Genomic DNA, 25,604 nt, shown 5'->3' on the forward strand with positions numbered 1-25,604 from the left:
GCCTTCCAGCACCACCTCCTCCACCAATGCCTTAGATCTCTATCTCCCTCATGCACGCTGTCCAATACTACCCAGGGTTTCTGTTTGACACTACAGGACAAAACAAAGCCCAAACACTGAAAGTTAACTCAAATTACTTTTAGTGGCAAAAGTTGATCTTTCTATTTTGGAGACAGAAAAAAAAGTGAGACCACACCTGGAATACTGTGCCCAGTTTTGGGCTCCCCAATTCAAGAGAGACAGGGACCTACTGGAGAGAGTCCAAGAGAGCTACGAGGATGATTTGAACACCTCTCCTATGAAGAGAGACTGAGAGAGCTGGGGCTGTTTAGCCTTGAAAGGAGATGGCCAAGAGGGGATCTTATTGATGTATACAAATATCTGAGGGGTGGGTGTCAAGAAGAAGGAGACAATCTCTTCTCAATGGTGCCCAGAATTAGAACAAGAAATAATGGGTTTAAGTTAGAACATAGGAAGTTCCACCTCAACATGAGCAGCAACTCCTTCCTGTGAGGGTGACAGAGCACTGGAACAGGCTGCCCAGAGAGGTTGTGGAGTCTCCTTCTCTAGAGACTTTCAAAACCCACCTGGACACGTTCCTCTGTGGCCTGTCCTAGGGGATCCTGCTCTGGCAGGGGGGGTGGACTAGATGATCTCTAGAGGTCGCTTCCAACCCCTGACATTCTATGATTCTGTGATTCTAACAGAATAGCAAAATGAAAAGTGAGTCAGTGAAACTGCCATATTCACAGACACCAAATTACTTGATATAAACTCTTTTTCACTTAGCCTGTTAAATAGTCATAAAAAAGGCAGCAAGTCACTTGAAAATGTATTACCCTTTTCTTTCCAGGTTCAGAAGCACGTGTATCATAGTCATCTGGAAGCTGTAGATAATCTTCCATCCTGCTGGCAATTGCTTCCCAGTCACGTTTCCTTTTAGTGCCAGTCCGCAAACCATCCAGCTTGTCTGAGAACAAACACAGAGCCTCAGAGTTAAAGGAGATTTTTTTTTCTATTACTCACACAAACAAGACGAGAGTGGAAAAAATTTCAAAAGAATGAGCAGCACTTGTACATCCAGCTTGTCTTGACAGACGGAATCATGAGAGTTGAAATAAACTAGAGAAGACTCAATACCATTTTCAAGTTTTATTGATGTTTCACATTAACCGTGTGCCAATAACACTCAGTCCTGTTATCTGTATGAGGGAGAAAAGCTTGCTCTTCTGGATGGTCATACTATCTGGAGTCTGTCCTTACAGGTACAATGTAGTCACCAATAGCTAGGAACCACAGATTTGCCTTTCTGTATTTGAACACAATACTAAAGCTGTAGCATTCTTCCCAAATTTGGGGTTTAATACTGTGTCAAACATGGCATACATGCAGTAGAAGGGAACAAGAGACGATCATAATTTAACGCATCGAAGACAAGTTTTTGAGATATTGTTTCTGCTAAACAAAAAGCTCCCTGGAACCCTGATCCCTCCTCCCCCATTTTCTTTTTCTCTTCCCACAAGGAATTCTGCAGGACTGGAAAAAAAAAATCTCAGAATCTTTTGCTTCATGGTGTAAGAAGTCAGTCATGAGTATTTAAGCAGTACTTTTGTCCAACAGTCATTGTTTTCTTCTTTTTCTTATTAGGCCAATAAGGCATGAGGAGAAACAATTCCATTCCTAGGTTCTAATATTTTGTTCCTCTTTGGACACTTATTTTCTGCGAAAATACAACACCTTCTCGAAAGTATGTGGCAGGCTGCTTTTGGAAAGAAGATGAAGTATTCGTTGCAAGATTACGAACAACAAAGCATGAAAATGAAAAACGGCTTTACAAGTCAAAGGAAATCCTAGTACTTCCGTTGATGCATGCTACCATATTATAAGCCAATAATTCAAGTATATGCAGAAGGAATACTAAGCTTGGCAGATATATTCTGCAAATCATTTCCAGTGACATCAATAATATTGTTTCAGAAATCACTGATGTAATTCAATTCACCCACAAAAGGCCTCAGAAATAAACCAAGTACAAAGCAACATATTTTCTGGATAGCAGAAAAGGATGTTCAAAGGTATGTAGCTAAGGAAGCTCAGTTCAGAGATGAGTTTTTTTACTCAATATGGGAGAGAAAAGAGCAACAACGGAGATAACGTGAGGCAGTGGTGATGTAGACATGCCAGTATAATTTAAAAGCCATAAACTAATGAAATAATTTCTCCCTCACACAACTCTTTTAAAGACTACATCTTTGTCCCATTTCCCTCGAACAGATACAGACTTTCTTCAAAGAAAATATTTTAATCCCCATCTGCCTTTTAAAAACTCCATCACTAAAGAAAACTGTGCAGCATATTTGTGTCTGTTAACTCAATTGTGTAACAAGAAATCATGTAAGGTTCTCCTTTTGCTTTAAGTTAAATCTGCCAAATTTGAAGCTCCATCTCCACAGAAAGACGGCACTCCCTCTAGAAGACAAAATTGGTTTATAAAATATTCCTCTGTTACTCCATCACAGAACATACTTGTACTATTCCTTAGTATTACTCTCAGATCAATCAGTGTACATCAGTGTAACATAAGGGTTTCCAGAAAAAAACCACATCCAACAGGGAAGCAACAAATGCATTGAGGAGCATTTAGGAGCAGGAAGAACTCTAAATTCAGAAGCTGTCAGTAAGTATCCGTGCACAGACATATTCCTGTTGGAAGGCAACATGCTACCATGCAAGCTCATCTCGTTGGCAATATGGAAGAAACGGTTCAGTTTCCCATTCCCTCACTTGAAAACATCACCAAGAAACGTGTAACTCTCAAATGTCAATGGAGGAGTTCAGGAGGTTTTTGGAGTACGAGGTTCCCCTCTGTCCCTTTTTGTTACTGCTACACAGAATTTATTTTAAAATGTTATCTCCTTCCACGTTTGAAGTTGGATTGCCTTTCTGGAGGGATCTGCTTCCATCCATCCTATTATGGTTCAAGGCACATGTGCCATGCAGTAGTCACGCTACAGAAATGTCAAAAGCCTACCACAAAGCATTATTTCAGAATATTCTCTTCTGAAAATGAGGTAAGTTGCAATTTTGTAACAACAGTGCTTGGGAATATTTATGGTAGATTATTATTTAATGTTAAACTATCAAACATCATTTTACCATTGAAACTTTAAAAAGAACAAAGGCAGCAGCATTTCTGAAAACCCACAGAACTGAAAAACTCACCTTTAGAATTGTAATAAAGCATGTGAAAGAAATTGACTTAATTAGCTCCTTCAAAAACTAATCGATCAGCTAAATTTTTGCCCTTCTTATACAAAAGCCACAAAGTCTTATGTGTAAAACATTGTGTAAAAACATAATGTAAAAGAAACATAACGTTAAACATTATTTGCACTCCAGAGCAAATTTTATATTGGTGTCAAAACTTCAGCTATGCCAGAGCTCATTTCTCCTTTCCTGAAAGTTTGTAGAACTCACCACTAAGCCGCACTTCGAAACAGAGTATTGGGCTAAATGCTTCAAACACAGCCAAATATCAAAAATGTAAGTCCATTTCTGTAAATTTAAATGCAAGAACCCAAGCGCACTATGCACCGAGACAAACCAGTGATTAGACTTTAGAATAAAAACGTGGCAATGCACTCATGACACGTAAGGGAATGATACCACACACATACTCAGAAGAATGCACCACCCTTGCCAAAGTAAATCTGAACGAAAGCAAGAGCTCTGGGGCACAAGAGCTCTGTCCCACATCAGTGTTTTACAGCTAAAGAACGCAAATTTTCAGACCTTTTCTGAGGCTTATTACAAGCAGTAAGATCTTATTGTGCTTTCCTGTAACAACCTCTACTGAAAAAGAAAACAAAAAAAAGCAAAACAGGACTTACAGTGTTGGGTTTAGACTCTGCAAATCTATTACTTCTGCAAACGTGTGCCCTCTGGGACTAACACAATAAATGTGATGGGGAGGCCAGCCCCCAGGAAATAACTTTGGAATAACAAATGCATACCACAGTTCACATGCCTTTCAGGAATTAATTTTAACTGGTGATCTACAACGAAGTCTTACTGTGAATGAATTATAATAATTCTTACTCACAGACTGCGAGTGCTTATAACACATGCCTTGAGCTAAAAGTTGACTGCCCTTGCAAAGCAATTTTTCAAAGAAACATAATTCATTACATAGGAATGTCTGGCTTTTTAAAAATACATGTTCTGTCTGAAATTATTCCTAATCTACGATTCTATACATTTATAAAAATGAGTCTAGAGGGTAGTTATAAAAGTAAAATCATGAGTACAGATTCAATAGAAAGACTTTCTCAGCACCTGTATCTGTGTCTTGCAGCATGCTAACATCCAGTTTGTTAATGGAGTTTGATTGTTAAAGGGTTATTGCAACAGCCCTGCAACCAACTTCAGCATAAAATTGACTCTGCTGCTCTCTCCTCATTTCACATATAAGTGAAGACCATATAAAAATCCTGTGGTTTATATTACAGAGTTTTCATATGGAAAGAAACAAAACACTCTTCCTTGCTTCTGTTTGTTAGCAGTACTTAATCCTGAGAGAGGTAAATTTTAAAAGCTCTTTGTAAATTTGTGCTGCAGTCACAATCTCCATATTGCTAGAAACTACACATAAATAATTTTAGAACACACTTTGGACTCCTGTGGTATCTGTAAAACGCATGGGATGACTTAAGGTTCACAGTACGCAGTGCAAAGCATCTGCTCCTACTGCTGAGTATTTAAAGAAGTCTATGTTCTTCTGAATACAACACAATGTATCAGAACATTGTTCAACTGTGCAGTTTTCCAGTACTATGATTTCATGCGTAATTGGAAAAGAAAATCATAAAGCTAAGAAATAGTCTCAAGATATGGAATGAATCAACTCTTAACAAAATTGCAGAGCAATCCTGAATTAATTCTAACTGCCTTGCTGTTTGATACGCCAGAATCAATGAGTACAAGGATCCTCTTGTTGTACTGCAGGTGCCACAATGTCAATACATTCCACAAATATTTAAATGACTTTAAAAGAGCACGGCAGCAGAATAGATGAGCAGCTAGTCAATTAACAGCGAAAGATGAAGGGCTGCTTTATGTATGCCAGAACTTCTAACGATATGTGTATGGTGCAATTGTGATTTTGGTTACTGGAAAGTAATGACATACAGGGCTGTACCACACATGCAGAAGCAAACCTCAAAGTATTAAGACATGCTGTGTTCCATTCAGGTATTTGTTATTTCTCACAGATATGACATAAACCAGTAGTTTAATGCAGATTGCATTGATAAAATCTTCACTTAGAATGACTACTGTTCAGTAAAAAAATCACCGCAAACCAATCATCACGACTAGAACCCCCTTTCTAAGTGTGCACCTTCCACCATAGCTGTGGTGCATGCAGCTCAGCCTGAAAGTTGCTTTGGATCTTGACAGAATCTTAATATTTGCGCTTATATTTCACACAACTGGCAGTACTAATCAGAACTAAGAAGTGCAGCAAAAATGCTCCAGGAAAGTCCGTTTTGCATCCTACTAAAGAAGAATTCTAGTAGTGTCCTGGAACCGAAAATTTTAACTTTTCAACACCTGAGCTGTTGAGAAGATACACTGAGGTCTAATCGTTCAGAATCAACTTCAAAGCATGGCACTACTTTGTCCCCACACGTCTGTTTTGGAGAGCGAGAAACATCTTCAATACAGTTAGCAACTAGGCATGTCGCCAAGAAAGTAAGAAGATACTGATGACATTTAGGCTTGAAATAAAGGTGTGCAGTATGAACAAGAATGCAGTGCAATGTAAGTTGACTCTTTGCTTTTTATAACACAGAAGAGATTAATAAAGAATAGAAATACTGGGGTTTTTTTAAATTTTAAGATAACTTTTCTCAACCAGATGGAAGAACCATTAATGAGTATATAAAACAGCAACGCCAGCAACTCGTTACTCCCTTGCCTCTGGTAGAAGACAAACTTCTGTGTAGATGCCTTTGCAGTCTCAGACGTGTATGAGAGCAACACATTTATTTGTCTTTGATAAGGAGGCACAGTAAAAATGGAAAATCAAGTTTTGCAAACATCATCAGATACCAACTATAAGAAACAGGAAAAAATTAATACCCACCTAGCTTTGCCTCAGAAGTGTCCATCTCCCATTTGCTTTTCGGAATGTAACCCTAAATCATACACAGAGAGAAGCTCGGAGGATTAGAGAGAGACACACATGCATATCACTTTTGAACTGGAAACAGCATTACAATGGGAGCTTAAGGTATTTCTTTTTATTAAGGCACAATTCTTGCTATCAGGTGAAGGAAACAAATTACTCGATATTTCAGAACTTCAGTGTCCACTTCCCAACCAGTGATTTTAGCAGCCCTTGCAAATCACTACAAGGGTGCTGCTCTCTGCAAGCACAGAACTCCAGGCTGAGTTTAACAGACAGCAGTGACGCTGTGTGCACAATTACCACATTGTCTTATCCCAGGTGGCAAAGTTATTGCAACACAACTTATCAGGTATGAAGAATATTCAAAGCTTTACAAACATAAACGAAAAAGGTACCAGAGTCACAGGCTTTTAAGAGTATATTCCCACATTACAACACGTAAGTTCATCCCATCCTTTCAAAAGGACACAAATTCTTGTATGATTGGTTAGTCCACAACTAAACAGAATTCTGCTTTTGTTGAAATGTGAGTGTCTGCTGAATCACTAAGATTTTTATTCCTCACTAAATTGTTGTCCTTATTTTCAAATAACCCTCTTAGGTCAATGATTCTTTTTAAACACATTTTCCCTACAATTAATGTCATCATGTTTTACATGTAATGCTCTTTAGACAGTTTATTCCTTGTAAATAAGCATAGTGATGTCAAATTTAGCAGAAAGGTATTTATTTTAGATATCTTCCTGTTATCTTTTTATTTATACTCTTGACAAGTAAATCCTTATCAAGCAACCCCTTATAACCCATTTCAGCTGTTTAGATTTAGTATAAAACTATTTACGTTTCTCTGCAAGCACAAAAGAAGTTCAATGGAGTGAAATGCAGCCTCTGTGAGAATTGCACTACTTTAAGAATGAATTTTAATAGAGAGGGAAAAGAACTACCCTAGAAGATTTCAACCAGAGAACAAACAATCCACAGACCAGTTTTATTACACTAACTTCTTTCCTGCTCTATTTATAGGTTGCCTCCACTGTGGTAAATATATACATGTATTAGTTAATGCTAAGGGTTACTAAGAGAGCTACACTGCTTTTGATTATGTTCAGCATTGCTCTTCCAAAATCTTTGAAAGACCTTTTTTCTGTCAAGTATATATCAGTGAGTTGAGATTATGAGATCTCTGCATTTTATTGTTTTTAATCAAGTCTATAATTAACACAAACTAAGACAGTATGAGCTGCAGTACTTCCTTGAAACAAGTAAACTTGATGTATATATGCATACGTATACTTTTAAACCAAGTTTCACATGAAAATTTGCTCAGAATGTTTACACCCCAGCTGGAAGCCTGTATTGAACAAAGTGATGTGTGATATACTGGAGAGAACGCTAAGTTAAATGCATCAGTAATTCATACCATCAAGCACAGAAAAACAAGAATTGTTGATAATAGCAACAGAAGAGTGACTGATGGTGTGAAATGGCCTGCTGTGTGCTGAATCTGTACAGTATCTTGGTCCTTGGATAAGAAAAGATTCAGACTTCATCCTTTGGTATAAGACAGTTGGGTATTTCAGGGACACCTGCCAGATGGCAGGAGCTTCAGAGCTTCTTTTTTTTCCACAGGATTAAGTACAGCAAAATGAAGAACCCTTACCAACTGCTCTCAAGAAGGCAACAGATACCAAATACTTTTCCACCTTTCTGTCTGACGTATCTCTTTCTGAGATTAGCCATGTGACTGAAAGCAGAGGTCATACAGTAGGTAATTCTTTGCTAATTTTCATCTCTTGTGAATCTGAATAGAAAACATTCCTATATATAATTACTTTTAGTTGATAATAATTTGAAGAGTTTTCACCACCAAGCTTTCTCCTTGTTTCATAAGGAAAAGGCCTAGTGTTTTATGCACTGTACACGAGGACACTCCCCAGAACCCATTCGCACATACACACACACGCACATTTATGCACGGATGTCTCAATCTAAAGACAACTTTCTCTTCTAGACGTAGCTCATTTCCAAGAAATTAGACTAGCAGCCATATTCTTGTAAACATGGATGCATCTATGAAATGTTCTAACCATATTTTTGGCAGTCTCATATTCTGCACGAAGAATAATTTAGTAAAGAAAATAAATGAGTCATGTTGAAAAAACCAGACGTTTATTAAAATCCACTCTTCCTAAGCTTTATTATTTTTTAATTCTGTATTTCAACTACTTTCTAAACTGGCACTCATGAGGAACAGTAAATTTTCTTCAAGAAAAAGGACTCTGCTCATCTCAGATATTTTTTGGTTACTTCCTGTTTATATGAGTTTAACTGCTTGGTTGTGGGAACCAGGATTGACAGATTCCACTCAGCAAGCACTGACCAGTTGCAGCTCCAACATACCAAGAAGTTACATCAGGAAGCTTTCCAAAGCCTTTTAAATACATACCTAAAACCGCCAGCTCTCAGGACAATTCTCTAACCTTCATTTACCCAAAAGACCTAATCCCTCATCTTGGAAATACCTACTGACACAGTCTGCGTGCCTTGGCAGAGAAAGCATTTTTCATAATTGTTGTCATGTGCTGTGGCAGTTGAGAAGAGTTCTTTAGACACGTGAAAGGAAACAAGCTAAATTAATCTTTTCCCATTCTTCCCATCCCTCCAAATAGTGTAACTCTTAGATAACCTGGAAGACAGTGCTATAGTGAACTGCAATTTATAAATGTCTGTAAGAAGCATGTTGCCACACTCCACTGATAATGCTGTTTATGGTATATACTCACAGATTCTTAAACAAACTCAAATCTGTTAGGAATAAAACTTTTTAACGTTAAAGTTATCCTAGAAATGTTTTAGGAAAAAAATGACTAGAAATGTATGCATTGAGATCGCACTGTTAAGAACGACAATGGGTTGGCATTTATAAGACTGAGATTCTCCCTCAGACACATTAACAAACATTTTGTTAGAGATGGCTGATATGTCTCCTACCAGTTCACTTTCTTCCTCCTCTGCTGTATCCTTCTTAACTTCCTCTTTCTGGTCTTCAATATTTGCATCAAAATCCTCCATCTCCACCTGTTCCAAGGCACAAGCACAGACTTACAAGGCACTGCTTGACTTATACTTACTCTGCCAAAAAGATCATACATAGAAGATTCCAGATGGAAATAAAAGAGGAAAGAAGAGATTCATCTTGGAATGTATGCTGATGATACCTGAATACTGGCTCCATTTTGGCTTCCCTCAAAAGCAGGTTCCCTTCTAGCTGTAAAGTGACAAACTGTGTGGGAAAGTAGCAATTGTTTACTCTCTTCCTTCCCACACATTCTTTATGCTACTATCACCTGTAACACTAAGATACTTCCCTTGCTGCCACACAATCATATTTCAAAACTTGACATCTCAGAAAAAGACCTTAAGCTTGCCATCTATGCACATCACTGGAGGGGTGCCCTCTGAACATCTCTATCAAGCCTTTAACTTTTATATACTTAAATATCGCAGTGAAGAATAATAACCAAAGAGATCAGCACAATAAAGAAAACAGATATTTTAAGACATACCTCTAACCCCCTCATGTGATGGAATACTTTCTGGGGTCCACATCTCTAATGGGGATTCATGTGTATACTGTGCAATATTCCAAACTCTCCAAGCAGGTACAGTTCTTCATACCATTAGTAAAACCTTGGTGCACAGAGAGTAAATCCCAAGTATGCACCTCTGAGTCTACTTGAGAACTGAGCCTTTTGCTGTCCTCTTAAAGATTAGTATTTTATGATACAAAGAATTTGGGGATTAAGAAATAACCTGCTGACCTCATGACAAACTGCAAAGGGTAAACTCTCTTCATATCTCAAGAGTTCACCAGTTTCTACGGCTGTGGCAAGAGCTGTTTTGACAGCAACATGCAGTTTGGTACATTCGTGACGACCATACAAGTAACATACTAATTTATTCCCAGAGCTCCTGAAATATCTGCCAAAGAAGAATGCAGCATTACAGAAAGCTGACACACTGAACGCCATGGGAAACTGAAAATGGAATAAAAAGGTAGCATAATTCTTCTGCTACATGTTATTTATTTCTTCATTCTCTGCTACTCATTAGTACTTCTTAAAGCAGGGACCAAGAGGAGTTCAAAATGGTTTGCTTATTTAATTATTTAATCAAACTTTTTCCTCAAATTATGATCCAATTAATGCAGTAATTTGATTCAAGTGCCAAGTTTCATCTGGAAGAGCAAAGATCCACTCTAATCAGTACACAACGGCTGCTGAGAGCGAAGTGGCTTCAACTCTTGCTCAAAAATGTGTTAAGTAAGGGCTCCAAAAAGGTCACAAAAGGTAACATGTACCTTCATGTTCGGGGAAGTCATAGGAATAATGGACTATGCTTGACTGACACAGCAATTTTAGCTTTCTACAGTGCCAAGTATACCTGCCCTGCTGTGATCATACCTTTCTCTGCTTTGTATTTTCAGTGTAGTCACAACTATACAATCTAATTTTCACAAGCAGAGACATTCTCACCTCTTCGATAGCAGCATCCTGCAATAGAGAACGAATGTCCAGGCGCATCATGTGACGTGGTGCTGCCTCCCAGTGCTCAGACATCTTAAAAAAATAAAGAAAAAAAGAGAAAAAAAAAGAAGAAGAAAAAATTAAGCACCTCTAAAAATGTAACAGATTCAATGGAAAATTCGGTTTCTGATCATGAACAAGATGTACCTAAATAGTTTAAACCAAACACATGAAATAACTACCAGCTCTTCTTAAAGGAAAAGTATAAGCATTATGTGGTCGGAAAGAGGTCAGTAGCTTTCCTAAAACAGCAGAACTGGAAGCACAATGAAATCTATCATTAATCCTACGACACCAGATGTATAACAATTACCCTGCTGATTTCCTTTAGCTTGCGTCCATGAATATTCCTCTTGGAACATGTCTGGTTATCTGCACTCATTTCAGCTAAGTACACCTAGAAAGGAAGAGAAAATATTAAATATTGAAAAAATATTAAATATTGAAAATATTAAATATTGTAAATCAATTTTTAGAGGTATTTTTCTGCCTGGTGATAGACTCTACAGTTGTGCATTCTAAGAAAGGCAAATTTGTAACTGTAGACTGCACCATTTTTCCTGAATGTGGGAGGGACTTTGCATCCAAAAGTTTAAAAATACAAGCACCCAGGTGCTAATAGCACATTCAAATGCTTTTTAGGCTCCATTACCTCAAAACCCTTGGTTTTTGCAGCACTCCAAAACTGTTCAAAATGTCGCACCCTATCATTGATAGCATCAAGGATAATGAAGGGGAAGAAGCCATCATCCAAGGTCTTTTTGAAAGTTTTAAACATGCTGGTACGATAGGTCTCTTCCATATCAGCTTCATATTCATACTCCATCACCTATATCAAGGACAAAAGCATTTAAGAAAGAGGACACCTATTAAACTGCTCATGTTCAACCACTGAATGTCATGACCACAAAGTACACTGGGATGAGAATAACATCTTCCAGGTCAACTTTTAAGAATTCACCCGTTCTGCCCTTAGGTTATATTGACTTGTTTTGAAAAAGCCCACAGACCTCTGCACTCTTCCAAAACCAGACCCTGAAATTCTGATTGCCACTATATTGTTCCGGAATGCCTTGTTTCTTTGTCAAGATAAGCAACTGGATTAAAAGTACCTTCTTTTTCACTTTTTTCCCTGTATCTGGGTCTCTTTCTTCTTTTTCCACTTCAGTGATAAAATAGTCATCCAGGCTGAGCACTCTTGGTGCAGGTCCTCCACACTCTACTTCCTTATCCTGGGAAGAAAGCAAAAATGAAACACATACTCTTGCTGTAAAAATTCCATCGTGCTGCAGAGGATCTTCAAAACATTTCTGGCAAACAGCTGATGCAACAGCCACAACAGCACTTCCCTGCTCTATATTCAAAGCAGGAAGAGAGTAGTATCCCTCATGATTGCCCATAGTGGCCGGGATTCACATGCCATATCAAGACGTGGAACGTGAAAGAACAGCAGGCTGAAATTCCAAAGAAACAGAAAGAAAACAGCAGAGGAAGTGCACATAAAAATCATAGGAAGCAGTTGTTTACATACCCTGATGAGTTTTGCTACATGAGTCTTCCCACTGCCAGGCAATCCTCTCATTATGATTACAATCTGAAACAAAGACCATGTGAGAGAGGATACTGTACTAGACTTAACAGGATCTCTCCTGCAAAGGTTTTCCTCCGGAAAATTACATGTTCTGGGCTTACATTTTTGCATATTACCAAGCAAAGCCAATACCATGCCTGATTGCCTATTTTACAAACCAGGCCGTGAGAAATGGTAGTAGTTCCACAGAATAAGAGTATAAGATGTTAATCACCTCAGCAGCTTACGCTGCAGAAGATGCTACAGATACGGTTCAGGTAAAACTGACTGACTGAAATTTGCCCAAATCTTGTTCTTCCTTATTTTATATGGTACATTGCCAGATCTCGGACTTTGTGCAAAGCCAAGCCTTTCCTCTGATACATCAATCACCCAACTGAAGATCTCAGAGGAGTCTAAAATACATTAACATTACCCCATTAATGGGAATTTAATCTTAGCACAACCAGAAAGTTTACATCTCCTGAGAACTCCTAATAGCTAAGCCACAACATTCTAGGCATTGGAAAAGGAACCGAGAGAATTTCAGGAGCTTCCTCAAATGTAGGTTTGTTCACAACATATTCCTTATGACCATTTTATGGGAATATAGACTTTGTAGAAACAGACTGTTGCTTGCAGAATGCACACTCACCCTCTCTGGCCTGCTATCCCGTCCTGGTGGCTTCAAAATATCATCTACATTTTTAGATTCTGGCTTCCTTTCCACCCGTGGAGCAGGTGGTGGTTGACGGGGCATTGATGGAGCAGAAATAGGCATCCTTTCCTCTGGGTAATTTCTACGATCACCTTCAAATTCCAGTGTTTGGACAGAAGAATTTTCTTAGTTCAGTAAAATAAAAAAATTAAGATGTTCATACCCAGCTGAGCTGAATTAAACAGAGCTTCATTATTTCAGGATAAAAATCACAAATAAAAAATTATTTGTCCCCAAAATAATTCAAATTTCTAATCTCAAACCTATTACAAAGACATTTTTTAGCAGAGTATATAAACTGATGCTTTCCTGATCTCATCACCACTGAGAAACAAAGCTGCCTCAAAATTTTTCCTGAATTATGAATTCTGAACAAATAAATATTGCAAATCAATTAATCTTCACTTCTGTGACGGCATATTTTTCATCATATTCTACCATGGCTTCAAGGTTGAGAAACCATACCTCCAAACATAGAAGGCCCATGATCATACGCCGGACGGTCTGTCTTTCGTTCATACGGTGGTCTTTCAAAACCACCCCGCCTGGAGACGGGATGGTCTTTCTTGTCACGGTAAGACTGAGTCCTTGAAGGTGTAGTAGGAAGAACCCTGCCAAAAGAATATTATGCCTATTGCTAGAACTTCTTCTATGGATTCCAGAGAAAAAATAACACTTAACTCACTGGCAAGATGGACAACTTGATACTCAGTATGGCCTGAACTGCACTGATTTCAACAGTGTTCCAAACCCACGTACCTATCATCTCGGGGATGACGCTCTTTGTCAAATCTTTCTCGTTCATAGTCCACAGAACTTCGGTCTCTGTGTAATTCCCGCTCTCTCTTGAAATCCCTATGATCTGTGTTGGAATTACCTTGACGTTCAAAATAAGGCTCACGATCTCTGTTGTAACGACCGGGGTGGTCTGGAAGGAGAAACCCATGAAGATCCGAACTACTAAAACATACACTGATTTTTTAAATATTTTTGAAGGAAAAGCAACGAACAAGAATGTAGTAAAACTATACAGAAACATATGATATGAGGGTTAGAATGGACTTAATCACCAACGGAACCTCTTTTCTGAAGAGACAATCATACCATGCAAACATACTTAAAGCTACGAAACTGAAGTTTTATAGGTCACTGCCTGCATTACTCCTCTTGACAATACAAACTGTTATTCTTATGGCCTCTGAAGGAAATAAAGTGGTTCTAGCTTATACAAGAGTTACTTAGTTTAAAACATGCTTTCAGTGTCTTGCAACTTTTCTTATTAGGAGGTAACTAAATGTCTGAGAGCTAGCGAAGTGCTCCCTACCTTTTTGAAATGTTTGCCTCTCTGGTAGAGGTTCCGGACGCAGGGTTACCCTCTCTCCATATGGAATCTGTTCCACTTTACTGGTGGTTATATCTGGTTAAAAATAATTTTAAAAAAATTTAAAATTAAAAAATTAAGGACTTAAGATACCCCTCTTCCATTCCCTTTCCTCTGTCACAAAAAGTAATCAGTTAATGGCATTAAAAGTGACTGGAACAACCTAGCAAAATTTCTTTTAATAAGTAATGCAGAAAGAGCTATACATAAATATGCGATATTGTGGTTTTGAAAGTCTGAGGTGTGTGTGTGTGTTTGTGTGTAGAAGTATGTGTACTGCCTTTTCAGATAAGTTCATGCATGGTCAAAAGAGCATAAACATTAAAATGCTCTGAAAGTTTCAGTAACTCATAAAACTACTATAATGTCAAGAATATTAACTCACTTTGGATTCCTAACAGTGACAATTATTCTAACAGTTTTAGTAAAACATCTACTTAATGGAACCAAAATGGCTTCAATTCATGTTATGGCACCTTAGAGAAAGAAAAAACACTCTCTAAATGACAATGCACAATTTAAGAACTTCCTTGACATGATTTCATGCCTGCTGAAAACTAAGATTAGGGAAATTAATTCTAATTAAAAAAAACAGTGTTGAAATTTTAGTTTTGATGAGCTCAGTGCTAAAAATCAGAGTTCATGTGTTCATTCAGCAGTATATAAATATTATGCAAACATCCGTCACATTCTGCTTTAAGTTACTAAGTTACACCTAAGAACTGTAACAACTTAAAGTACCTTCTAGCACACTTATTTCTGTACTCGGCTACAAAGGGATTAAGGGAAAGTATCAATATCAATCTAAATATGACACATTGATGTGATCACATCGGTTGGTGCTTGGTAGAAGCAGAGGTGACTACACGCCCTTTGGTTCATGTGAAGCGGCTCATCGCCACAGTATTGAAGAAAACATAACACTCAAGGCTGGAGGTTGCATTACTTGGCCTTAGATCACAACATACACAGCCCAGCACGCTCCTTTAGAAAGAAGCGAGGACTAAGTAGCTCTCCACTATGGATCAGACAAATACACCGTTACACCCACCTCGCCCGTGGCCATAATCCACAGTTTGCTGAATTACAGGTGCTTTGGGAACTGGTGGAATAACTGGCGGAAGGGACATTGGTACAGCTGATGGGACAGAGGTGTGAACAGCCGGGACTTTTGCAGGCGAGGAGACCGGTGGAGGCATCGTTGACTCCTGTTTACACAACTCGTACTCCATATTTGCTCCTTTATCCTCATTTGTGTCCCAGAGACCGTGGAAAGAATCCTCATCCCAGCGTTCCTGTTCCACAGTAGAAGGTGATGGTTTTAAAGACTGACCATGACTTGGGGTTGTAGTTGGAGCAGAAACTGGAGCATGTGGCCTTGTCATAGGTGTAGCAGGCCTTGCCAGTGGGGCACTTGGTCTTGTCACAGGGGTGGGCTGTCTGAACAACACGGGAGGCTTTATAATAACAGCAGGAGAAGGTTTAATAGCTTGGGCTTCTACTGGTGCCTCTGAAGATAGCTGAGAAGAGACCTAGATGCAGAAAGCACTTTTAATGTAGATCTGCAAACTAACCTTCTCTCATCCTCTGCAAGTCAGCAAGCACAACGGCAATCAGTAATCAAACCATGAGCATTTTCTAGTACCTCCATCAAGGTGCTACAGGTAGGAGGACAATATTTCAAGAACTAGTAGTCTGAATTAATTTGGTGTTTGTTCACTACATGAAGACTTAAATACTTTTTATTTTCTCCTTTGAAATAACCTTACCAATTTAAGCTCCAGCAGGCCTATCTCAGTTCAAAAGTGTCTATGTTTTTATTGCCAAAGACTTCTGCTGTTTGCACAGATTCTTGCTGTCTGTGAGGAGGGAAAAAATGTCTGAAAATAGGGCAGCTTCGTGAGGCACAAAAGGATTGGTAAGGTCAGCTTCTTTCTGGAAGGCACTGGAAAAATTCCCAGAGAGTAGAAACACCTGGAAATCTCTTAATGAAATAAACATCAGATCAACGTAAGAAATGGGGTGGCCTTGCTGTCGTGGGTCAGGGCTGGGCTGGCCGCTAAAATGGACAGATGCTCTCTAACTCCCTCTTTTCCCCCCAAATGGGAAGGAAAAAGGGAATGAAGCAGAGAGACTTTCGGGTTAGAGAAGAAAAAAAAAAACAGAACAGCTTTAATGAAACAATAATAGAAATAACAGTGAAATGATAAAAGTAAAGAACTATATACAACTATAGATAGTAGCCTGATATCAAACCCGACTCCCTCCCCCGATATCAATCCCCACTGATGCTGCAGAGCAGGAGGCACTGGGGAAGCCCCAGGCTCAGCGGTGGCAGGAGCTGGACACAGGGAGCTGGATTCAGGAACTCAGGATCCGGATCAAAAGCAGGTGGTCAGATGGAGCCCTCCCTGGACACTGGCTGTTGCAGAAAAGGGCAAGGAAGAAAAGGGCGAAAAGGGCCGAAAGTCTCATGATCACTCAATTCATACTAAATGTGACGTATATGGGATGGAATACTCTTCTGGGTCACCTGTCCTTTCTATTACTCCCCAGAGGTGCAACTTTTTGCTTCCTTGTGACCCCTCTTACTACCCAGCATGGCACACAAGAGCCAGCAGTGGCCTTGGTCACTACAGGAATAAGTATCAGCAAGAGCCTTTCTGCATCTCAGTCCCAGGCAGTAACTGCAAACATCAGGTGTTATCACTGCCAGTAGCACACACTGTCTGCAGAAACATGCTGCTGACTTCAGAACGTGCAGCCTTTTAGAAGAGACTAAAATGAAAAGTAAAAATCACTAAACCGGACTGGGTTTTTAGCTAAACCCAGGACACTTGCCCATTGGAAAAAAACCCACAAAACAAACCAAAAAATCTTCTTCATGAACTAAACGTACCCACAGAACCCCATGTGCTGCGTCACAAGGGTCTTCAGCATCACAGCAGGTGCCAAGTTACAGGCAGCCTTACCAGCAACACGCATCAAAACTTGCAGAACGGTTGTAGATACAAGCGGAAATTTTTAGTAACAGTTCAAAGTCACAGCAGAAATGTGAAGGCAGGAATCCCAAGAAAGACAAAAGTTGTCTGAATACCTCTAGGCAGATGGGTGAGGTAGTCTGAGATCAAAATATCAGAGCTGAGTAAAGTCACTTCCTAAAGGCGTCAACAGAACCTGCAGTTCTTGGTAGCAAACCTTTTCCATTATTTTACTTTATAGACAGTGTAAACAAGGAAAAGGTCATCCAGGCAGAAAGTAACTTTGTAGCGCCTCATTCACTGCATAACACTTCTCTGGAGGGAGGGGAAAACAAAGCTTGGTCTGGCTAAATGTCAGACCTAGAGGTCATTATGGTTAAATTTACTGGTAATAGTAATTTTGTGGTTAAGATGTGATGAAGAATAAAGACTGTGCATCGACTCAGGCATCTCTTCCAGTATACATTTAACATAATTGTTTGTTCATTCTAGGAAGAACTTATAAACCTGAGTTAACGTGACTGCACAAGTTCAGTCCCAGTTTATGACCAGGTATGAATTACAAAAAACCCAAATGTAAGTAGCTGAGAAGAGTTCCCAGAAACAACCAGGAGATTAAGCAGCAGAGAGTATCTTGCACCACAACAAGAGATGAAGACAGGGAGGTACACAGACTTGAATTTCCATGCACTCTATCATATTCCAGAGGGTAATGAGAATTCCCAATAAAGACAGCAAACAGAAAGCCACCGCCTACTCTGCACTGAAATACTCAGTTTTTTATGGACCTATCCTCAAATTTCTCTAACTTCAAAGAGAAGAGAGCTCTTAAAGTAGGAAAATCAGAGGAAGATGTTAGAACTTAGGCAAGGAACAGGAAAGGCTTCTGATGAGCCTTATGCCCCTGTTTTGGAAGGGTTCACCTCTTCTTGCACATCATCCCACAGCAATCTAGGCTGTTGAACCTCATGTGCTACTGTCTGTCCCCACTGGGTGCTACTGTCCCCAACGGGTCATGCTCAGAAGACATGGTGGACTGAATGAGTGGAAAAGTCTCTGGAAAATCTGAAGGAACTAAGAAGTTTCTTTGCCTCACCAGAAGACTGATGAGGTTGTAAAGGGCTGCTGCAGAGGTATTCCACAAAGAAGTTTGACCATCAGAGCGAAGAACTAGTCTGACATACACGTTAACAGTAATTACTACCAGCTATTAAGTTAACATAAGATGAATTCACCTGAAAGGCACCAGGCCTTGCAGTTGTGTTCTGTGGTCTCGGCGAGTCCTGCGTGGAAATGTCAGGTTTAAATTCTTTCAACTTCTGTAGCTGTTCTTTTTGCTCTCTGCACATGAATCACAAGACAATGTTATCAGTCTGTAGCTTAAATGGAAAATTAAAGAAATCAATATCCATGGTGAAAACCACATACTGCACTAGCATCAGGGGCCAAATCCAAAGAAGAAAAGGGCACAGCAGGCTTTGCATCAACACTGTGATTCAGAAATCCCTGTTTCACACTCACCTAGCCATGGAGATATTTAGTGTGTTAGCTGCATAATTTTTTGATGACAAGTTTCCCCCGAGACATGGAGTTATGCTTTTGTGCTTGGCCAGAACCACTCCACTTTGACAGTAAAGAGCAAAGCTGCATTTTTAGCTTCTGCCAACAAGCAGCCCATTGGAAATGCATACGTAAGTGTTCTCAGTTACTTGCTCTGGTTCACATGCTAACAGGATTGAGGCCAACAAAGCACAGCAGAGATTTCAACATGTAAAAACCAAATGGTGATTTTGTTTCCTTGTATTATACATAAAATGCTATTTAATGTACAGTCAACATGCAGTCGACAGAGCAGAAACCAGGACCAGCAGTGAATGCTACGACCACTGGATTACAAAGTTCTGTTCATAGAATCATAGAATGTTTGGCGTTGAAAGGGATCCCCAGGCAGGTTTTGAATGTCTCCAGAGAAGGAGACTCCACAACTTCTCTGGGCAGCCTGTGCCAGTGCTCTGTCACCCTCACAGTAAAGAAGTTTCTTCTCATGTTGAGGTGGAACTTCCTATGTTCTAACTTAAACCCATTATTTCTTGTTCTACTGCTAGGCACCACTGAGAAGAGATTGTCTCCTTCTTCTTGACACCCACCCCTCAGATATTTATATTCATTAATAAGGTTCCCTCTCAGCTGTCTCCTTTCAAGGCTAAACAGCCCCATCTCTCTCAGTCTCTCTTCACAGCAGAGATGTTCAAGTCTCTTAATCATCCTCATAGCTCTCCGTTGGACTCTCTCCAGTGGGTCCCTGTTTCTCTTGAATTGGGGAGCCCAAAACTGGACACACTATTCCAGGTGTGGTGTCACCAGGGCAGAGCAGAGGGGAAGAACAACTTCCCTAGACCTGCTGCATCCCAGGATCCCGTTGGCCCACTTGGCCACAAGGGCACGTTGCTGTCCCATGGACAACTCACTGTCCACTGGAACTCCAAGGTCTTCTCCACGGGGCTGCTTTCCAGCAGGACGACTCCTAATCTGTACTGGTGCCTGGTGTTACTCCTCCCCAGATGCAGGACTCTACACTTATCCTTATTGAACTTCATGACATTAATTCAATACGATTCCCTTTCTTTTCAATTTTTGTTAGCATCTATTGATTTATTTATTAATAAACTAATAACTCTTTTTTTCATATTAATTGTGTGTATTAAAGTAGTTTCCAAAGAACAACAATGAATGGAATCCCTCCATACCAGGCACACAGACCATTCTAACTAGCAACGTGTCTGTTCAGTGTCCAGCGCAAGGGGAACTTGCCTCACAGAAAGGGATTCCAAGTGCTCCATTAGTACAAAGAGTAAACTGAGCAATTGCCACCGCTTACAGCTTCCTTACGCCTGGCTTAGGAAAAATACACCCGATGACAAATGCAGCTCAGAGTATGCTGTTTTATTCAGACTGAAAGCAAAGCCTAGATGACAGCTTTAACTTTGGAGATGAAAGCAGTTACGCACCACACCACTGGCATAACTCTTGACTCAAAAAAAACCCCCACGAAGCCATAAGCACCTTCCTGAAAGCTGTCCTTATTGTTCAGACTGGGGTTACCTGTACCAGCATAGCTCATTTTAAGATTGCCCTCATTCAATTAAAAATCAATACCAGCAGTACTTTTTAGTGGCTTAGAAAGAGGTATATATATCTAGTTTTTTACATAAAACATTTTCTTTTCTATCATTAAGTATTTTGGCCCTAATAAATTATTCACTTAGGTAGAGATTCCCACAGTATGGTCCTCAGCTTAAGTACCCTGGCTTGCAGCTAGTCACATTAAGCAGTGAAGCATATGTTTGGCAATGTGAGGCAATGGGAAATCCAGGAAGCTGAAAATTATCTGTTCCTCCAAACTTTTGGCAAATACTGGTTTATAACACAGATTTCACAGTTACTAACACGTGTTGAATTAATCTAACCACAGAGAAAGATTAAGTTATTCAGAATAAAAGTTCTCCCTTCCTTTTTAAGAATTATTTTTCTTGCATTTTGGCGTGCAACTAAGGCTTTCCATATTGCACAGATGCTCAGAATCTTAAGAATCTGAAAACAAACCATCTTTAAGAAAAGTGCAAAATATATCTGTACCTTTCAACATAGTTTAATGTAAACCAAATAACCAAATATTAATTTTAATTGTCCATTATTTTAGTGTATCTTGTTTATGAAAGTAATCCCCTCTCTTTACTAGGCTGCAATTCTTAGCTATCTCTCAGTAACTCATGAACAGGATGAACCACATGAAACTCCATCTCTAAGATGCTTCCTCTTCTCTCTACAATCTCCTCTGAAAGATCTTTCAGTGATAATATCAAAGGCACTCACCTTTCCATCTTTTTTTGAAAATACATTTAATGCAACTAAACTCGTGCGTTAAGCCACAAAATCAGCATCTTGATAGATGACGTGCTCCATTCATTGTAGTATTACTAAATTTACTGAGTGTATTATTTTTGATGTTTAAAAGGATATTCTATTGCTTATTTTAAAATAAATACCTATTAAAGCCTTAGGGAGTCTACTAGATGCTTTCTAAAATGTGGTGTTAGTAAACTCTTGAGTTCATATCCTCCTGATTGTTATCGCTGCTGTTACGTCGATCCTCAGAACTAAGATCAACCAAACTCGACAAAATTATTTGACAACAATGCTGGACTTCAAGTGAGGGAGCATTGTAAAAAGAAAAAGCCCACATATGCTTGAATTAAAAGGTAAACAGTAGTCAAAAATTAAATGTCTCACTGTGTGAATTAAGAATCATATTAATGCAGATCTTAACAGGTAAGTATTAAAAATCAATAGTCAACGAGCCCATCTGACACTAATAAAAAGATGGAAAAGCAATTATCAAGAAGCTTATTTGAGGATAACAAAAAGATTGGTCAGGTGATGTGGACACATCTCTTCCTGGAAAGTAACAAACAAGGAAGGAAAGGGAAAACTATCCACAGAAGTTGTGATGGAAGTACTCCAAAAAACTTGTTCCATGTGAGCTCTTACTATCATGCTGTGGCAAAAAGAAATGAAGCTATTACTGCATAGACGAAGGAATCAATTAGCAAAGGAGCATCAGCTCCACAGAATGGGATTCTCACCCAAAGTGACAGAACCAGACAACTCACCGAAGCATTTTTAGCTCCTGGGCAGCCTTCAGAATTATTTCATGTTGTCTTTGGCTAAGGACCATCACTCCTCCCAAGGACTGGTCAGGGTCCAAGTTTGAATCCGCTCCCAACATATCAGAGGAATGTGAAGGCAGAGGAAGGGATGAATCTGAATGATCATCCAAAGACCGCAGTCTGTCTCCATCATCTGGGTACCACCTGTCCGACAACCGTTCTCTCTCCCAATCGGTCCTTTCAGGAAGGTAGTCCTGCTTCTCCCGCCATGTGTCATATCTCTCTGGATACTCTCGAACCCTCAGCTCTCCCCTGTCTCGGAGGTCTCTGTCATAATGATCTCTGTTCCTGTCCTCCCTCCACCTATCTTCACAGTATCTGTCCAGAGGTGGAAGAGGTGGTAATGGTGGTAGAGGGGGGATATCCAGGTCACGATTCCCCATTTCTCTGTCATCCATGGGTCTCATGTCCCAGTCTCTATTCCATTCTCTGTCTAATTCTTGATCATAAATATCTGAGGACCTTCCAGTTCTATCTAGATCTCTCTCCAATTCCCTCTCTCTTGGCCTTTTCCAGTCATCCCACCATGAATCTCGTCTGTCATGATCAGACGATAAAGGAGGTAGCGGTGGTAGGGGAGATAATGGAGGCAATGAATGGTGGGATTGCAACCTGTCATCTCTGTCATACACATCTACAGAATCATCCTGATAATCAGAGTTGTGATCTCTCCAGTATCGTTCTCTTTCCCAGTCATCCAATCGCTCATGCTCCAAAGAAGGGTCATCCTGAGTATCTAAAGGGAATTCCTCCTGCATCCTATCCTCTTCATGACTCCAAGAACCTCTGAGTGTCTCATCTCGATGGTAGGGAGGCAGTTTGTCAGGATCATCTCCTAAGTGCATGGGTTTATCTATGTTGCCTGTTTCGGATCTTCCTGCTTCCCTCTCCCGGCTACCTGGCCTCCTGATGGGGCCCCTCTCGCGGCTCCCTGCATGCCTGACCAGGCCCCTCTCGTGGCTATCTGCCCGTCTGACAGGGACCCTCTCGCGGCTTCCTGCCCGCCTGACTGGGACCCTCTCGCGGCTCCCTGCCCGCCGCATGGGTTCCCTCTCGCGGCTCCCTGCCCGCCGCATGGGCTCCCTCTCCCGGCTCCCTGCCCGTCTGACCAGGCCCCTCTCCCGGCTCCCTGCCCGGCCTCTGTCCCGGCTGCCTGTCCGCCCAGCCAGCTCTCTGTCTCGGCTAGAGCTCTCGGCTGCCAGACCGTCCATCCGGCATCCTCTCCCTGCTGCCTGACCGCCTGTCCGGCATCCTCTCCCTGCTGCCTGCTCTCCTGAACATCCCCCTGCCACGGATGGATGCCTGCCGAGCCTGCCCTCTGCCTCTGTATACGTAGCCTCGGCCCCGGCCTTCGTCCATTCATCCTCGGCCACGGCCTTCATCCATCCTGCCCATTCCCCAACCCCCGTCCATTCTTCCCATTCCCCGGCCACCGTCCATCCGTCCCATCCCTCGGCCACCGTCCATCCGTCCCATCCCTCGGCCACGGCCCATTCCCCAGCCACGGCCATCCCCCTGCCCTCTGCCACGGCCATCATCCAGTCTGCCCTGGCCCCTTCCTCTGTTTACTGGTCCCTTTCCTCTGTCTTCATGCATAAAGGGCCCTTTCCCTCTGCTTTCAGGCCCAGGTAGGCCCTGGGTGCTATCTGAAATGATCAACTGGCCATCTGGCGAATCCAAATCCTGACTGCCTGTTACAGGGGTTACTGCACCGCCTGTTCTTGTGACACCTGACTGCAAAGCTGCAGGGTTACTAGAAAGGGATGTTGATTTCTGGTTCTGAACAGGTGGAGTAGGCGCTTTGGGCTCTTCTACTTGCTGGTTAGGATCATGTGAACTCCATGTCCACTTTTTAGGAGGGTCTGAAATAGTTTCTTTGACTTCAGGTTTGGATGGCTCCTGCTGAGTGTTTGTCAGGTCCTCATTTGGTTCAATGGGACCTGCACTCGGTGCATCAGGAGCAGACTGGGTTCTGCCTACAGTCTGCTGATCGCCAGCTACATCTGTGAAAGGTTCTTTGTTTTCCGACTGCGAGTCTGTCTGTGACTGGTGCTGCTGCTGCTGTCCTAAATGAGGCCTGGGCCCCCTCCACCGTGGACCACTAGGTCGGGAACCGTGTCCATGTGATGCATTTGAAGTATAAAACTGTCCTGCTGGTCCTCGTGGGACAGTCCCCCATCTACTTGAAGACTGCCCATCCGTATTCTGTCGGTCAAAACGTGATCTGTATCCTTCTGAGCGCTGGGAGTCGAAACGAGGGCCTCGCTGTCTCGAGCCTTCAAATTTGTCATATCCTCTTCCTCGAGGTCCATCGAATCTATGGAAGACATAATGGAAGTTTTATTCAAGTGAACATATCAAATTAAAATCCTCTAAAGGAGAGTTTAATTCCCCCTAAAAGTCACTTTTAACCGATGAGTGTTACTATGCCTTAGGATCAACTACTACTGAACCACTGCAGCAGCAGAGAGACCTATTTTTCAATTCAATATTGTCTACTAAAGACTAGTTTAAGCCATTTGCAAATTATGTAACCCTAAAAGGAAATCTGGCATAAATATCTCAGGACTGAAACCTGACTGACAAAGAGAGGTCATTTGATAAAAAGCTTTCAACTTTTAACAGAGATTTTATTGCCATCAACAACTCTCTTTGAACTTCTTTTCTGATAACACGAAACAAACCTACTTAATTATAGTGATAAATGCCATCTAGAAAGATCTTTTAATACAGATCCTTTCAGAAAGTGCAAACAACTATGATACTATCCAGTTCCATGCAACATAATATGCCTAAACCAAACATATTTATATTGCACTTTCTAAATTCCTTTTGAGAACATGTACAACTGCTATTGCTTGAATATGAGGAAATAGGTCAGGCAAACTAACAAAGAATAACTCATGTAATGATATTTAACAAGGCTGATCTAGTAAAAAAATCCAATCTTTAAGCATGTGCTCAAATACTGGCTTACATAATAAATGAGAATAAATCAAATTAATTTTATGCAAAATGAACTTATGCCTGAAGTCAGGTTGCCTGAATATTTGAGATTCACAGTTGTGTCTCACTGAATGGTGTCAGGAAGGCCAAAGCACGCCTGGAGCTAAATTTGGCAAGGGACAGAAAGAAGGGCTTCTACAGGTATGACAGCCAGAAAAAGAGGGTAAAATAAAGAGTTTAGCCCTGATGAACACAACTAGCAAACTGGTAACAATGGATGAGGAGAAGCTGGCCTCAGCCTTCACCAGCACCAGCACTTCTCCCACACCTCTTGAGAGGATGGACCACAAGAGAGGGATTAGGGGTCTAAAATCCCTCCCGCTCTAAGAAATCAGCTTCGAGATGACATGAGGAACTTGAACATACACAAGTCTATATGACCTGACAAGACACATTCCAGACTCTTGGGGGAATTGACTGATGCAGTTGCCAAGCCACTCTCCAC

The 25,604-nt window shown here is 40.6% G+C and overlaps 1 protein-coding gene across 1 annotated transcript in view; it reads right to left on the minus strand.

Annotated features, from left to right (window-relative positions):
- Positions 1-25,604, minus strand: part of YLPM1 (YLP motif containing 1) — a gene marked incomplete at its 5' end in the record, with an annotated part of 33,902 nt that overhangs the window by 2,086 nt on the left and 6,212 nt on the right. Inside the window, 16 exons of the mRNA XM_009866342.1 lie at positions 840-970; positions 6,146-6,197; positions 9,182-9,268; positions 10,726-10,809; positions 11,090-11,173; positions 11,429-11,605; positions 11,889-12,008; positions 12,308-12,370; positions 13,002-13,156; positions 13,530-13,651; positions 13,824-13,992; positions 14,389-14,481; positions 15,497-15,977; positions 18,662-18,767; positions 22,097-23,675; positions 23,884-24,470. Of these exons, the coding sequence (XP_009864644.1) occupies positions 840-970; positions 6,146-6,197; positions 9,182-9,268; positions 10,726-10,809; positions 11,090-11,173; positions 11,429-11,605; positions 11,889-12,008; positions 12,308-12,370; positions 13,002-13,156; positions 13,530-13,651; positions 13,824-13,992; positions 14,389-14,481; positions 15,497-15,977; positions 18,662-18,767; positions 22,097-23,675; positions 23,884-24,470 (4,090 nt within the window). The remainder of the gene's footprint in view (positions 1-839; positions 971-6,145; positions 6,198-9,181; positions 9,269-10,725; positions 10,810-11,089; positions 11,174-11,428; positions 11,606-11,888; positions 12,009-12,307; positions 12,371-13,001; positions 13,157-13,529; positions 13,652-13,823; positions 13,993-14,388; positions 14,482-15,496; positions 15,978-18,661; positions 18,768-22,096; positions 23,676-23,883; positions 24,471-25,604) is intronic.

This window comes from Apaloderma vittatum, unplaced genomic scaffold (assembly GCF_000703405.1).
Source record: "Apaloderma vittatum isolate BGI_N311 unplaced genomic scaffold, ASM70340v1 scaffold12990, whole genome shotgun sequence".
Taxonomy (NCBI): domain Eukaryota; kingdom Metazoa; phylum Chordata; class Aves; order Trogoniformes; family Trogonidae; genus Apaloderma; species Apaloderma vittatum.